Source organism: Ochotona curzoniae, unplaced genomic scaffold (genome assembly GCF_017591425.1).
Source record: "Ochotona curzoniae isolate NIBS_2020 unplaced genomic scaffold, NIBS_Ocur_1.0 contig_1328, whole genome shotgun sequence".
NCBI classification, from domain to species: Eukaryota; Metazoa; Chordata; class Mammalia; order Lagomorpha; family Ochotonidae; genus Ochotona; species Ochotona curzoniae.
In genome coordinates, this window is record NW_024465041.1 from 402,614 (window position 1) to 419,267 (window position 16,654).

Below are 16,654 nucleotides of genomic sequence, written 5' to 3' on the forward strand. Positions count from 1 at the left end.
GCCAAGAATCCAATGTGACTGCAAAGTGACTGCAAACAAAGAGCCATGTACCAACCGCAATAAGTAAAATAGAACTGTTGACCTGTGGGTGACACAGCTTAGAAACCTGCCCCAAGGAGAAGAATCTGTTAACCAGAAGTACAATGACCAAGAACAAAAGAAGAGACAGAGGAGCAATGAATATTACTGAAAACTCCCCTGCAAAGAAGCAAAAGCCTTTGTCAATCTCAGAGTTAATTGAAGAAGACATCAAGAAAATGGGGGATACAGAATTCAAAACTTCTTATCAACAAGAAGCAGGCATTCAAGGAATTCAAGGAATATGTCATACAGGAAATGAATCAAATGAAAGCTCATATATCAGAAATGAAGAATACAGTGGAGCAAACTGTAAGTACAACGGAGAGTCTCCAAAATAGAATCAAGGATGCAAAAAAAAAAAAGAATATCAAAATTAGAAGATATTTCCTGTCACCAGGGGGAAACAAACAAGCAGCTGGAAGAAGAGCTAGATTAGATGAAAAAAAATTCAAGAATTGAAAGACACTACTAAAAGATCAAATATAGGAGTTATGGGAGTTGCAGAAGGTGCAGAAAGAGAAGCTGGTTTTTAAAAATGTAATTAATGCAATAATAAGGGGAAATTTCCCTAATCTAGAGGAAGAATTGGGAAACAAGATCCAGGAGGGGCACAAAACTCCAAACAGTTGACCAAAAGCAATCTTCACCAGGACACATGATAATCAATCTCTCTTCAATCGAACATAGGAAGCGACCCTTAAATGTGCATGTGGAAAAAAAATCAACTAACATATAAAAGAATGTCAATTAAACTCACAGGAGACCTCTCACAGGAAACTGTTCAGGCCAGAAGAGAATGGACAAACATATTCCAGATTCTAAAAGCAAAAAAATATGTTGGCTCAGGATAAAGTACCTGGCAAAACTTTCCTTTGTCTTTCATAAAATTATTCTGTAGTAAAAAATCAAAAGAATATACCTCTTCCAAACCTGCCCTACAAAGGATACTTTAAGATGTTCTCTTGACAGAGAAGAGGAATAGCACCCACCAAAACCAAAGGCAAATATGAAGAACATCCCAGTAAAATGACAACAGAAGAATAAATCAGCAAACAATCTGTTGCTAATATGAAAGGACCAAATCACTATCCACTCATATTAACCCTGAATATAAATGGATTAAATTCATCAATCAAGCATCATAGCTTAGTAGACTGGATTAAACAACAAAACCCATCTATTTGTTGCCTACAGGAGACACATTTCACCAACAACGATCAGTGGAATTTATATCTCATGCATTTAAAATTTTTTGTTAGTTTCATCTCTTCAAAAGACATTCTTCTGGTCAAATTCTTCAATGACTCACAGATCATACAGTAGCATCATTTTCTTCAAGAAGGTTCTTGATTTTCTTTTTCATTTCTTCTGCGACCCATTAGTGATTCAGTGGCATGTTATTTAACTTCATGGTGTTGTTAATTTCTTTTTTTCTTCATGGTGTTGATTTTGTTTTATGGCTTTTCATTTAAGGGGATGTACAGTAACTGTGTAATGGAGATCATTATAGCTAGCAGCATGTTATTTAACTCCATGCCACTGTAAATTTCTATTTTTCATCCCGTTGTTGATTTTGTGTTGTGGCTTTTATTTAAGGGGATGTACAGTAACTGTGTAGTGTAGATTATTATATCCAAAGGTGGGGATACAATGCAGTATGCATCTCTACTTCCAGACAAATATGGACTCCCAATGAAACTGTTTACTAAATCTTGACAAGAGGATGCTGGACTTTGCCAATGTCCATGCCTGCAATAATGGACATATGACTGTGTATGAAACCATACAACTGTAATGATATAAGGGAACTCAGTGAGGAGGGAAGGGATTGGGAGGGGCATATGGGGAATCTTGGAACCAATGGAACTTTATCATAAAATGCTAATAATAAAAAGAAGTAAAATTTTTAAAAAAGAATGAAATCCTACCTGCTATTTCCAACTACAGACCATTATGTTCGGTGAAATAAGTCAGTCCCAAATGACAAATATCATAGTAATCCACCAACAATCTTTCAATACCAGAAGCCAAGGAGCCAAATAATAGTTCAATTCCCAAATCTTGAGTTCTCTCTTGAAAGAGTAAGAGAAGCTCTAACCTTCATGCAAAATTCTGTCTTCTCAAGAGTTGCCAGTGGAATTGATCTATGGCTTTCCTGAGTTATAGTGTCACAGTAAATGTGGACTGCCTAAATTACTTTCCAAAGTAGATCCTACTCATGGCCTGGCAGGATTTAGATTTTGATCATTTTACTCCAACGAAATGCATAAAATTATATCTTAACACTGAATCCTTTAACACATGTTTAATGTAAATGTCATTATTGCATGATGTATGGTGAATCATTAAACAATAACTAGCTTCTAAAATATTTATTACATTTTATGTGAAATGCAAAATTACACAGTTAAAGATTTTCCATCCACTGGCTCATTTTCCAAATTTCCACAGCTGCTGGAGATGATGAGGAGCTAAGAGCTTCTCCCAGGGCTTCCACATGTGTACAGGGCCTCAAAGCCTTGGGCTATGCTCCAGTGCTTCTGCAGGCTACAAACAGGGAGCTCGATAAGAAGTGGGTCACCTGAACAGGATGCCTGGATCAGAAATAATAAACTACGGAGGAGTCTATAGGGAAATAAGATTCAGGAGAGCAGGGATAGAAATACCTTTTAAAAACTCAGAATACTCCACATTAAAAAAAGACCCAACATGCAATATTCAGGCATAATTGGAAAGCACAACACTCTGATATGTCAAGTATTTAGAGAAGTATGAGATTGGCAGGTCTAATGTTTAGGTTTGTTGTCTTTCTCTAAATGCAGTACAAATGCATGACACAGGTATGCAGGAATGCAAAAATGCATTCCTAAGAAGCCTCCTCATGGCCTTCCTGATGTCCCTGTTCCTCAAGCTGTAGATAAAGGGGTTGAGCATGGGGGTGACCACAGTGTACACCACTGAGGCCAAAGCATTTTCCTCCGCAGAACCAGAGAAAGCTGAACTGAAATACACCCCAATGCCTGTTCCATAAAATAAGCAAACCACTGTCAGGTGAGAGCCACAGGTGGAGAAGGCTTTGTACCTGCCACCTGGAGATGGGACCCTCAGAATGGAAGAGGCAATTTTATAGTAGGAGAAGAGGATCCCTGACAAAGGGAGGAAGCCATATATGATGGGAGCAAGATATATGACTATGCCACTGCTGAGGGTGTCAGAGCAAGTAAGGTTGATAAGCTGAGAAGGATCACAGAAGAAATTAGCAATCTCCAAATCCTTGAAGCACATAATTTGTAAGACCACCAAACTGTGCATCAGGGAATTAGAAAGGCTGGCCATAAAGGAAAGCAAAAGTAGGAAGCCACAGCAGCGAGGGTTCATGATGACCTGGTAATGCAGGGGGTGACAAATGGCAACAAACCGGTCATAGGCCATCACTGTCAGAAGGAAATCATCCATGCATACAAAGAGGAGAAACACAGACATCTGTGTGAGGCAGCCATCATAGGAGATGACCATGTTGTTGGTGAGGATGTCCACAATCATCTTGGGAACCGTGGTGGAGATGAACCCCACGTCAGCCAAGGACAGGCTGCAGAGGAAGAAGTACATGGGAGTGTGCAGGTGGGAGTCTGAGGAGACAGCCAGGATAATGAACAGGTTCCCGAGCACTGTGACCAGGTACATGGAGAGGAACAGTCCCATGAGGAGGGGCTGCATCTCTGGATCCTCTGAGAAGCCAATGAGATGGAATTCTGAGACATGTGTGAGATTTCTGGTTTCCATATCACCTGGGATCCTTGTGTAAAAAAAAAAATAGTGTTAGTAACAGGAAAAGCAGTTAAATGGGAATTGTACATATTATCACTTCAGTATCAAGGATATAACACAGGAGTAGTTCTTAGGTTGGTAGAATCAATAGAATTAAAAGTTCATTGCTGCAACAATATTTTGAAAATGATGATATTTAGGGATGTGTAGTTTTCACAAGTTTTTTTTTTTACTTTCTTTTTTTAAGATTTTTTTTATTACTATTATATTGCATTATGTGACACAGTTGTAGGTACTGGTATTCCTCCCAACCCTCCCTAAACCCTCCCCCCATGGTGCATTCCTCCACCTTGTTGCATTACCACAGTTCAAGTTCAGTTGGGGTTCATTCACTGCAAGCATATACCAAGCATTGAATCTAGCATCTTATTGTCCAGATAAGTTCAATGGCTTCTTGTGGAGACCATCTCTGGTTCGAAGGCAGAGCTGGCAGAGTGTCATCCCGACCAATCAAAAGCCCCAACATAACATCAGCAACAATCCACAACATTATGGGATTAGTGGATATAGTATTGAGTAATCCATACGTTAAAACAATTTTTTAGGGGAGAGCGAAGATGGCCGACGTAGGAGGAAGGCTGTGAGGGAGCGTCTAGTGAGAGAGGGATAGAACGCTACAGAAGCAGCAAAGAGGAACAGCAGGGAACCGCAGGGAGAGGTCCGTGAAGCTCCCTGGGACAGTGTGGAGCCAAAAAGATCCACACAACTCGGAAGAACAACGAGAACGGAGCAGGGCAAAGTCAGAGAAACCGACATCCCACTCTAGACCTGCTGAGTCACTTTTGAAAACGGCCTGACGGGAGACGCGGCCAGCTCGGAGGCAGGGAGATCAGGGGGATCGTCGCTGGCGGGAGGCCTTCGGCAGCGGTGGAGGCAGACTGCAGCAGCCGGACGTTTGGTGAGCTCGGGGTTGACGTGGCAGCCTCCGCATTTCTCGCCCCCTGCTGAGATTCCAGCCTCTGAGAAGGCGGAGCAGGCGGCCGAAACTGTTGGGTCTGTGTGGAACTACGCACAGTGGTGTTGTGTTGGTGGCTGAGGGGGGCCGCGGGAAGGCGCCTCGGAAGTTCCTGCGCTGAGGGGACCAGTGCGGCTCGGTGCGCAGAGGCAGCTGGCGAGGGTCTGGAGTCCCCCACATCCTGCCTGGTGAGTGCACGAAACCACCGAGCGCACTGGTGAGTGCGCGCCGCACCGAGCGGGCTGGGCGCCCCGCCTGCAGCAGCAGCACCTCCGCAGCGCAGGTGTCAGGTGTCACGAGAGCTCAGATTTGGGAAGTGTAGCGCTGTGTGTCCCTGACACGCAGGTACCACTCCCATAGAGTGAACTGCTCACTTCTCGCCTCCCACCCTGCAGTTCTGAGCGTGGGCGACCCACCAGGAGAGCCCTGAAAACTCCTGCATCACACTGACACGGTGAGAACCTGCCGTGAAGTCATTATAACAGGGCGCCTGGGTCACTCCTCCGCTAAGGGCCTGTGTGGGGGAGCCACACGGGAGCAGGGGCTCTGAACACCCACACACCACGAGTGGTGGATTCACTGCACAAGAGCCACGCCTGGAAAGTGCCTCACCCACAGTCCCGTGTGTGGGAGACGCACCAGGTGGGCTCTGAAAAACCCTGCAGTCCCTGACACGGAGAACGCAGGGAGAAAGCACATAAAACCTTCTACGCCCTGCGGATTCCCGTGAAGGGGGCACACCCAGAGAGCGCCTCCATCCCTCCACGCCCTGGGGTGTCACACCTGTAGAAGAGGTGCCCAGAGTGTGCCTGGAATCCACTGGGCCCCCAAGGTGGTGCTCTACAGCCCCGGGCCCTGAGAACGCACCAACGGTGCCTTGAAAATAACCACGCCCGGCAACACCACGCCTGCAGGCTCCAATCTCTACAGGAAAGCACCTGACAGCCCCTCAACACACGGGTCCATTTGCCTCACCAGAACACACCAACGCAATGGGAAAAACCACCAGAAAGAGTTGTGCTCCAGATGAAAGAGCCAGCACCCCACCAAACAAGGGCCAAAAGCCATTATCAATATCGACGATACGAGATGAAGACATGGAAGTGTTACCAGCAAAGGAATTGATGAAAATAATGCTAAAATTTCTCAGAGACGTGGACACAAAGCTGGAAGACTACCAGAACCGCATAATCACCGAAATACAACAAATCAAAACCAAACTGGACGCCCAAGATAATAAGATTGAAAGCCTCATCAACAGAATAAATGCGGCAGAGGAAAGGATCTCTGAAACAGAAGACACACAAAATGAAAGTGCCCAGCGAATCAAACAGCTGGAGACAAACCTCAGCAAAACTAATAAAATGATGCAAGAGATGAAGGATTACCTTAGAAAATTGAATATTCGGATCATCGGCCTCCCCGAGGGAGTAGAAAGAGAATCTGGGATGCAAGCAGTGCTCGATGAAATTATACAGGAAAACTTCCAAAACACTTGGAACACGAATCCACCCCGCATACAGGATGGACAGAGAACTCCCAACAGACATGATCCAAAGAGATCTTCACCCAGACACACGGTGCTCAAGTTCTACTCCAATGAAGACAAAGAAGGAATCCTGAGACAAGTACGAAGTAGAGAAAAGATCACATACAGGGGAAAACCCATCAGAATCACTGCTGACTTCTCCGAAGAGACCCTACAAGCAAGGAGAGAATGGACAAAGATCTTCCAAGTCCTGAAACAAAACAACTGTCAACCAAAAATAATCTACCCAGCAAAGATCTCATTTGTATATGAGAATGAAATCAGATACTTCAATAGCAAAGAAAAACTAGAAGAATATGTCTACACAAAACCAGCTCTGCAAAGTCTCCTTAGAAATGCGCTAGTCCCGGACAAAAAGGAGGCAAATCACAAACAAAGTTGGCAAATAAGAAGGTCTCCAAACTAAAGGCCGCACAAACAAGACAATTACATAGGCAACAACACACACACAACACAATCACATGGCAGGGCAAAATTGCAACCTCTCAATTTTAACTCTCAACACAAATGGTCTAAATTCACCAATCAAACGACAGAGATTAATAGAATGGATCATCAAACAAGACCCAACCATCTGTTGCCTACAAGAAACGCATCTAACCAGAAAGGATGCAAAGAAACTGAAAGTGAAGGGATGGAAAAAGATATTCCACGCCAATAGACGAGAAAAAAAAGCTGGGGTAGCTATCCTAATTTCAGACGAGATAGATTTCATTCTAACTAACATCAAAAGAGACAGGGAAGGCCATTTTATACTGGTGAAAGGAATGATCCATCAAGAAGCAATCACCATCATTAATGTTTATGCACCGAATCTTAATGCACCTACTTACGTAAAGCAATTACTTACAGACTTAAGGGAAGACATAGACACCCGCACAATTCTTGTAGGCGATCTCAACACACCTCTAACAACAATGGACCGGTCTACGAAACAAAAACTCAACAAAGAAACAACAGAGCTCACACAAACAATAGAACAACTGGACTTAGTAGACATATATAGAACTTTTTATCCTAAGGCCACAGACTATACATTCTTCTCAGCGGTGCATGGCACCTTCTCCAGAATCGACCACATGATAGGACATAAAGCGAATCTAAACAACTTCCAAAACATTAGTATCATACCATGTACCCTCTCAGACCACCATGGGATGAAACTGGTAATCAACAACTCAAAACTCCCCAGGAAGTATAGGCACTCTTGGAAATTGAACAATATGCTATTAAACGAACAATGGGTCAGAGAAGAAATTAAAGATGAGATCAAAAAATTCATGGAAACCAATGAAAACTCTGATACAACATTCCAAAACTTGTGGGACACCGCCAAAGCAGTGCTACGAGGTAGATTCATCGCAATCGGAGCGCATGTCAAGGCCCAAGAAAGACGCCAAATACAGGAACTAACCTCACACCTCCAGGATCTGGAAAAACAGCAGCAGAAGAGTCCCACGCACAATAGGAAACAAGAAATCATCAAAACAAGGGAGGAGATAAACCAAATAGAAATCAAAAAAACTATACATAAAATCAACAAATCAAAAAGTTGGTTTTTTGAGAAAATAAACAAAATAGACACTCCACTGGCCCGATTGACCAAAAAAAAACAAGAGAAAGTGAGAATCAACAGCATTAAAGATGAAAAAGGCAACATAACAACAGACACTGCAATCATTAAGAAAATAATTAGAAATTACTACAAAGAACTGTACTCCCACAAATTTGAGGACCACCAAGAAATAGAAAAGTTCTTGGACTCCCACCATTTACCAAAACTCAGTCCGGAGGCAACTGCAGAATTAAATAAACCCATAACCGAGGTAGAGATTGAAACAGTCATCAAGGATCTCCCAACGAAAAAAAGCCCAGGCCCAGACGGCTTCACTACAGAATTCTACAAAACATTCCGAACAGAACTAACCCCAATCCTCTACAAGCTCTTCAAAACAATAGAGGAGGAAGCAACCCTCCCAAACTCATTCTATGAAGCCAACATCACCTTAATCCCAAAACCGGATAGAGAACCATCAGAGAAGGAAAACTACAGACCTATTTCTCTGATGAACATTGATGCTAAAATTCTCAACAAAATCCTAGCCAATAGAATTCAAAAAATCATCAGACAGATCATTCATCCGGATCAAGTAGGATTCATCCCTGGAATGCAGGGATGGTTCAACATTCGGAAATCCATAAATGTTATAAACCATATCCAAAAACTGCAAAACAAGAACCACATAATAGTTTCAATAGATGCAGAAAAAGCTTTCGACAAAATCCAACACCTCTTCATGCTAAAAACTCTAGCCAAAGTAGGCATAGATGGGAAAATCCACAACATAATTAAAGCAATTTATGAAAAACCCAACGCCAGTATCATACTGAATGGAGAAAAGCTAGAACCCTTCCCACTGAGATCTGGAACAAGACAAGGGTGCCCACTATCACCACTGCTATTCAACATAGTCCTAGAGGTACTTGCAGAGGCCATAAGACAAGAAAAAGAAATCAAAGGCATACGTATAGGAAACGAAGAAGTCAAGCTTTCACTATATGCAGATGACATAATCCTATACATAGAAAAACCAGGAGACTCAATACAGAAACTGCTAGAACTTATACGAGAGTTTGGCAGAGTGGCGGGGTACAAAATTAACGAACGAAAATCAACAGCCATAGTGTACGCAAATAACACCAAGATGGAAGAAGATCTAACCAACAGGATACCATTCAAAATAGCAGAGAGAAGTATGAAGTATTTGGGAATAAATCTAACCAAAAGTGTAGGAGACCTATTCGAAGAAAACTACAAACTATTTAAAAAGGAAATTGAACAAAACCTCAAAAGATGGAATAACATCCCGTGCTCCTGGATAGGCAAAATCAATATCATTAAAATGTCTATACTACCACAAGCAATATACATTTTCAACGCAATTCCAATCAAATTGCCCAAAACATTCTTCACGGAACTGGATACAATGATTCAACAGTTCATCTGGAAACACAAAAAACCACGAATAGCTAGAACCATCCTGAAAAATAAGAAATTAGCAGGGGGAATCACAATCCCGGACCTCTGGACATACTATAGAGCAGTGGTAATCAAAACAGCCTGGTACTGGCACAAAGACAGAAAGGAAGATCAATGGAATAGAATAGAAGCACCAAAAGGGAATCCACACAGATACAGCCAATTAATCTTTGACAAAAAGACTAATGACAGCTTAAGCAAGTGGGAAGGACTCTTTAGTAAATGTTGTTGGGACAACTGGCTGATAGCCTGTAGAAACAAAAAGATAGACCCACATCTATCACCATACACTAAGATCCAATCTACATGGATAAAAGACCTAAACCTACATCCAGAAACCTTCAAACTCTTGCAAGAAAATGTAGGAAATACCCTGCAAGACCTAGGAGTAGGTACCGACTTTCTAAGAAGGACACCAAAAGCAATAGCAGTTGAGAACAGAATAAACAAATGGGACCTCATCAAACTAAGAAGCTTCTGTACAGCAAGGGAAACAATCAACAAAGTAAAAAAGCAACCCACAGAGTGGGAGAAGATCTTTGCACACGATATAGGCGATAGGGGGCTAATTTCCAGGATATACAAAGAACTTCAAAACAACCAAAAAACCAAAACGAACAAGCCACTCAAGAAATGGGCACGGGAAATGGGCAAACATTTCACAAAGGAACAAGTCCAAATGGCAAACAAACATATGAAAAAATGTTCCAGCTCCCTAGCAATAAGGGAAATCCAAATTAAAACATCGATGAGGTACCACCTAACACCAGTAAGATTGGCCCACATAAACAAGAACACCAACGACGCTTGCTGGCGAGGATGCGGGGAAAAGGGAACCCTACTCCACTGCTGGTGGAGCTGCAAATTGGTACAGCCTTTATGGAAATCAGTCTGGAGAACACTCAAACAACTCAAAATCAGCATACCATATGACCCAGCAATAGCACTCCTAGGAATATATCCAAAACACCTGTTTTACGACAAACCAACATGCATCCCTATGTTCATTGCAGCACAATCAGTAATTGCGAAAACATGGAAGCAACCGAAATGCCCATCAGCAGAAGATTGGATAAGAAAGCTTTGGTTCATCTACTCCATGGAATACTACTCAGCTATTAAAAAAAACAAAATGCAGTTCTTTGTGGCTAAATGGGCACAACTGGAAACTATAATGCTAAGGGAAATGAGCGAATCCCAAAAGATTAGATACCACATGTTTGCCTTGATTTAACCTGTAATTTTTTGTTTGGTGGTTTGTTATTTTTTGAACCTGTCATTGATACTGTCTCAACCCAGATGTTTCGAAGAATGGAACTTGCATTATTTTTAACATATTGTTTACCCAATACTATGTCAATTAATTCCATAATGTTGTATAATGATACTGAGGCCTTGTTGGGGCTTTTAACTGACTGGATCTTTACTCTGTTAGACCTATCTTCAGACCATAGAAGGTCTCCCCAAGAGGCCACTGAACTTATCTGGACAATAAGACGCTGAACTTTATGCTAGGCAGGTGTTTGCAAGCAATGAATCTCAACTGAACTTGAACTAGGGTTATGCAACAAGGTGGAGGAATCCACCATGGGGGGAGGGGTATGGGAGGGGTGGGGGGGATCCCCAGCGCCTATAAAACTGTACTACATAATATAATGTAAGCAACAATAAAAAAAAAAAACACTTTTTTAAATTACATTTTGCAGGTACTATTTTTCATATTGACATCATTTAAGACCCCCACTTCTTTTCCTCATTTGGTGAATCTGCTATCTGTCTGAAAAGGAGCAAACCAAATCACCCAGAACTCTGTCACAATTGGTTTTTTAACAATATTCACCTCCTTCTACGTACCTCTGCTTTAATGACCCTCAGCTGAAAATTAATAAAAGACCAAGAATGTTAGGACTCACATGCCATTGACCATGCTCCATAGCACACAAGTATATCAACAAAAGATTAAAAATTTAGGGAGGACGTAATGGAAATCCAGACCCCATGGAATTTTACCATAAAAAAATTTTTTTTTCAAAAGGAATAAAAGTGCCCTTTCTGTCCTTAAGAAGAATATCATGCTGCTTCAAGATATTAAAGAACAGTTCAAAGATATCTTATTTTGTTCCAAAGCAACAATAACTATTCATTTAAATTATTTATAGCTACTCTTACAAAAAACCAGGATTGCTTTATGTAAGCATGAAGTTTGGTTGTTTTTGATGGGAAAATATTTTTGTCAGGATTTTCTCATTCCTAGGTTCTCTGAAATTCCTCCACGATTTGTTTTCTTTCTTTCTTTTAAGGATGTTTTTATTGCAAAGTCAGATATATAGAGAGGAGAAGAGACAGAAAGGAAGATCTCCCATCTGTTGATTCACTCCCCAAGCTGCCACAATGGCTGAAGCCGAGCTGATCTGAAGCTAGGAGCCTCTTCCCTGTCTTTCACATGGGTGCAGGGTCCCAAGGCTTTGGGCTGTCCTCGACTGTTTTCCCAGGCTACAAGCAGGAAGCTGGATAGGAAGCAGGACTGCAGGATGAGAACCGGCTCCGATACGGGATCCCAGCTCATAAAAGGCAAGGATTTTAGCTGCTGGGCTACCACCCTGGGCCCTATGATCTCTGTTTCTTTGAGAGTCACACACCAGGGGACACTCCCATATGCCTACAGTATCCATGTCAGGACCAACAGAGAGGCTGTTACCTGGAACTTAATCCTGCAATCACTCTTTTCCCCATCATTTTATGATAGACCATTAAAAGAATCTCCCTGTGCATTATCTGGCAGCAATCTTTTCATGATAACTCATTAGAAATACTAATCTGCTAGGGGGGTGGGGTGTTGATTTTTACTTGCCTCTAGTGGAGGAGCCTCTGTGGTGAGACAGATACAAGGAAATCAACATTCTACTCCAGGTTCATCACTTAGACTATAAATCTATGTACAGCCTAAGAAATGGGTATAAATCTGGCCATTTCTCTTTAAATTTGCTGCTGAACTCATGGAAAATGGTTAGCATATACAAGAGGGGTCTTCAAAAAGGTTGTGAAGTGCATACTAGCAAGAATATTCCAAGTTTTTATGCAACAATAAACATTTTAACTGAATTCTCTACCCAAAAAAGGAATAATAACATATCTGTGACAGGTTTTGCATCCAGATGAAGTTAGAACTTCAACATCTTGTTCTCATATTTTAAAGTATAGATTTGTCACAGAAAGAAGTTTGTTGATAAATGCCATTGGTGAAGGGAACTAACTAGAGGCAGCAATGTTGCCCAAATCTAAGAACATCTCGTCTCCAGTAGAACATCTGTCTCTTCTTTTATTGCACACCTGAATATGTCTGCCTTCATGTTTCAATACTCATTAAAATAGTTCTGTCATAGACTCCATTGCTTGTAAAATTACAGGACCCTATGTCCTTCTCAGAGACACAAGCCCATGCTATTCTGACATTCCCAAGCATCTCTGATTCCATGGGACATTCTTGAAAGGGATCAAGATATCAAAAAGACCACAGCATGTGAAAGTCACAGTGACCATGACCACGAGCAGTGGTTTTGTTCCAAGAACTGCTCAGTTCAGGGTGTGAGACACAGCCTTTTGATTCCTCCCCTGTTGAAACGGCACACACAGTTCAGGGTCTCAGGCATGAGAGAGAGATAGCTGTGCTTCCCCCAAAGGCACAAAATACACATTTATGGGAACATGATTATTCTCTAAAAATCTGGATTTTGGAAGAATGGAAGTGTAACTTTATTTAATACAAAAATAATTTGGGGAATAAATATTTTCATGTTTAGAAAATGCATACTGTGGAAAACATCCACATGATTTTTTTAAATGTTTGTAGCAAGATTAGCTCAAATGCTCATTCTATTTTTTGCATGAACATTGAGAAGTTTTCTCCTACACTGGCAGGTGTAACAAGTGCCAGTACAGCAATAAGAGAGCAGTGTTAAGTAGATTGAATTTCAATTAAGTATACTAAAACTAACATTAACATGCTAATGACAATGTCTAAAACGTATTTTATCTGATCTTGATTTATCTGTTACATGTAAGTAATTCCACAATAGGCACATTGATTACCCAAAACAGCTGTGCCACAGATGCATCTATTCTGATAGCTGGCAGTGCCCATTGTCACAGATACTGAGAACCCACTCTGTGGAAGAAAAGTGGTCAGTGGAGTAGACATTTGGACTCTAACACCTCAGGTTTCTTATTCATATGAGGTGGAATGATCACAAAAGGTGTGGAAGTATGGACAAGCACACACAATCTGGCACACACACAAAGTATTGTAAGGTTAAACAAAGATTCGTTGGGGATCTTCCCAAACTGCTGGACTAAGAACCCTAACCACAAAGAGAAGCGCAGGTTCCATGGTCTGACCATGGAGTGCAAGGGTCAAAGCTGAGCCTCCTCAGAGGCTCAGACAGAGCAGTGGACAGCATATGCAGGTGCACATGGAGGATATGGCAGTTCATCAGAACCTGCAGAGGACACCTGGCACCACAACAGAGGATGGAGGAAGAGCAAATCAATCTACTATCCCGGCCAGGTGTTGGCAGTGAAAATCTGGACAAACAGAGACTCAAAGGTGGACTGTCAACCAGTGGATTCTGCAACAATTTCATTGTTCTTGGAATGACGACATTGGCAGCAATTCAGAATTGTTGAACTATCAAAACCACTTGATCAGGACCATCAGAGCATGCCCCACATCGGGGAACTGGGATGGGTTGGAGGTTGGGTGGGGCTTTCCACTTTATCTCCCACTTTGCCTCAGATACAGGGAGGGAAAAAGCAATAATGTGGAGACAATAGTCTTACCCACTTTTGCGTAGTCCTTGAGCCTTTGTGCCCTAATCAACTATGTAAAGCTTGTCAAAATAAAGCAATTTAAAAAACAAAGGTATGCACGACACTGAAGCAAAATCTTGGAGAAAGTCAAGACAGAAATCGTTCTTATAGAAGCCTTTGTCTGCCCTTTCAGGGAATCTTTGGTTTGAACTCTGGTCGTATTTGACTGGCCTGTGCTATAAAGGAGGGCATAGCTAGCAGGTGGGTTTCCTCCTAAAGGAATTAGAAGTGAAATGATTGTTTGGGACATCAGAGAAGTAAGGTGGTCATGCTACAAAAGAGTCTGGAACCCAACCCCTGATCAAAGTTGGCTTCATCTTAGTCTATGTGGAATCTTCATGCAAGAAATCTACACAAAAGTGCTGAACTTCCAGCCACTGACACTGAGTTAAAAGAACATGTACAATGCACTATGGACCAATATGTAGCAGGATGAAGCAGTGACTTAGGACACAGAGTAAAGTCACTACAATTTACTGTCCATGATATTCATTTTCATATACATAACTACATATGGAGAGTCAAGAAAAGTTTATGCAGACTCAGTTCCTACTATCATAAAGGGCATGCCAAACACTGAAGTGAAGGAACTGAAATTCAGAATGAGATCTTTGAGCTACTGATGAGAACTAAGTTCATTAAACTTCACAATGTCCTAAGCTGAACTGTCCCCTGCACTCTATCACAACCATCATTTCTGTCCTGATGCTGAGAATAGCATGCTCCTGACATTCCTAGGTGCCTCTACCATCTCCCTCAGCACATACCAAGCTGTGCTCAGTCTCTGCCAAGGCAGGACCCAGGGTGAGGGCTCCACTGCTCTGCTTCTTTCTGCCATCAAGTGATGTCGCACATCTTTGATTCTGGGCTGGAAAATAGACAGACTCAGGGCTTGTCCTCCTCATGTATGTGCTCACAATGCAGCGGGTCACAGCATAGCACTGCCAGATTTCCATTGGCAAAGTCAGGTCTCCAAGCGCTGGTTTCTTATCACAGGTCCCTGGAGGCTCAGTACCCAGAGCTCCTCATTAGCCAGTAGGTCCAGAGTGTTGCAGTCTCTGAGGACTGGCGGATAATGATGGAAGAGGGAATGGGGAAAGTCAGTTTCCCTGGGAACAAGACATAAGGCAGTTCACCTCTGCTCCTTTGCTGCTAGATTCCAAGTGCAGAATCTTGGCTTAAAATTCAGACTTTTCATTTTGAAGTTTGGCTCTATGTCTGTCAATGCATTGAATTCAATAGTGAAAATAATACTGATTCAGATTTTGTATTCCAAGAATCCAATACCATTTTCTGTTTCTTTCATTCATCTCATTGGTCTTCAAAGATAGCTTCTGGTTTCATTTCCAAAGCACTTGCTTGCATTAGTATTTGATGTCTTCGCAACTTACGGCTTTTGGAAAGTTGAATGAATCTTCACTTACAAACTGTGTCTCCACACAAAGTACTGTAATATATTAAAATTGACGTCTGTGTTTTTATTTCATACTTGAAATCCATACATTATAAATAGCAAAAGCCATTACTTTTAAAAGTATGCCAAAATGTACTTAAAACTTCACAGTATGCATTTTGGGCCCAGCGCAGTGGCACAGTGATTAAGGTCCTAGCTTTGCACACCCGGGATTCCATATGGGCGCCTGTTCCATCCCGGCAGCCCCACTTCCCATCCAGCTCTCTGCCTGTGGCCCAGGAAAGCAGTGGAGGATGGCACAAAGCTTTGGGTCCCTGCACCCGCGTGGGAGACCCGGAAGAGGCTCCTGGCTTCGGATCAGCATAGCATCGACCTTTGTGCTCACTTGGGGAGTGAATCGTCGGACGGAAGATGTTCCTCTCTGTCTCTCCTCTCTGTATATCCGCCTTTCCAATAAAAATAAAATAAATCTTTAAAAAAAAACTTCACAGTATTAATTTTCTATGAAATTTGAAAGAATCCACCTATGTGAAATTAGTCCCTCGTTCCGATTGTAAAGTGTGATGTAAAAGCCCTGGCTTAATCTGCAGTGAATCAGTGTGAAAGGAATAAACCTTTCCATCATCTCTTGATTTCCCCCATGAACCAAACCATCTCTTCTATTCTGCTCACCAGCAAGTGGGGAAGCAAAAGTTCCACAGCCCTCTCTCAGTCTCTATGCACAACAGAACTCACTGGACTAGACTCCCTTAGTGAGGAACATCACTGGGAAATCAGCATCCAGCCTTGTGCGTATCCTGTGAGCAGTGAATGCTGAGGCTCTCACACCGGGACTGGACCTTCCAAATCCCACAAGCCTGAGAGTGGACACACACTTAGGAATTTTTCCAGACTGGTATAGCAGATTTCTTCCTCTTTTCT

The 16,654-nt window shown here is 42.0% G+C and overlaps 1 protein-coding gene across 1 annotated transcript; it reads right to left on the minus strand.

Annotated features, from left to right (window-relative positions):
• Positions 1-2,874: 2,874 nt before the first annotated feature.
• Positions 2,875-3,885, minus strand: LOC121146572 (putative gustatory receptor clone PTE01). Its single transcript, XM_040966070.1, has one exon. The coding sequence runs from the start codon at positions 3,862-3,864 to the stop codon at positions 2,875-2,877; it is 990 nt and encodes a 329-aa protein (XP_040822004.1). The 5' UTR covers positions 3,865-3,885.
• Between the last annotated feature and the right edge of the window lie 12,769 nt (positions 3,886-16,654).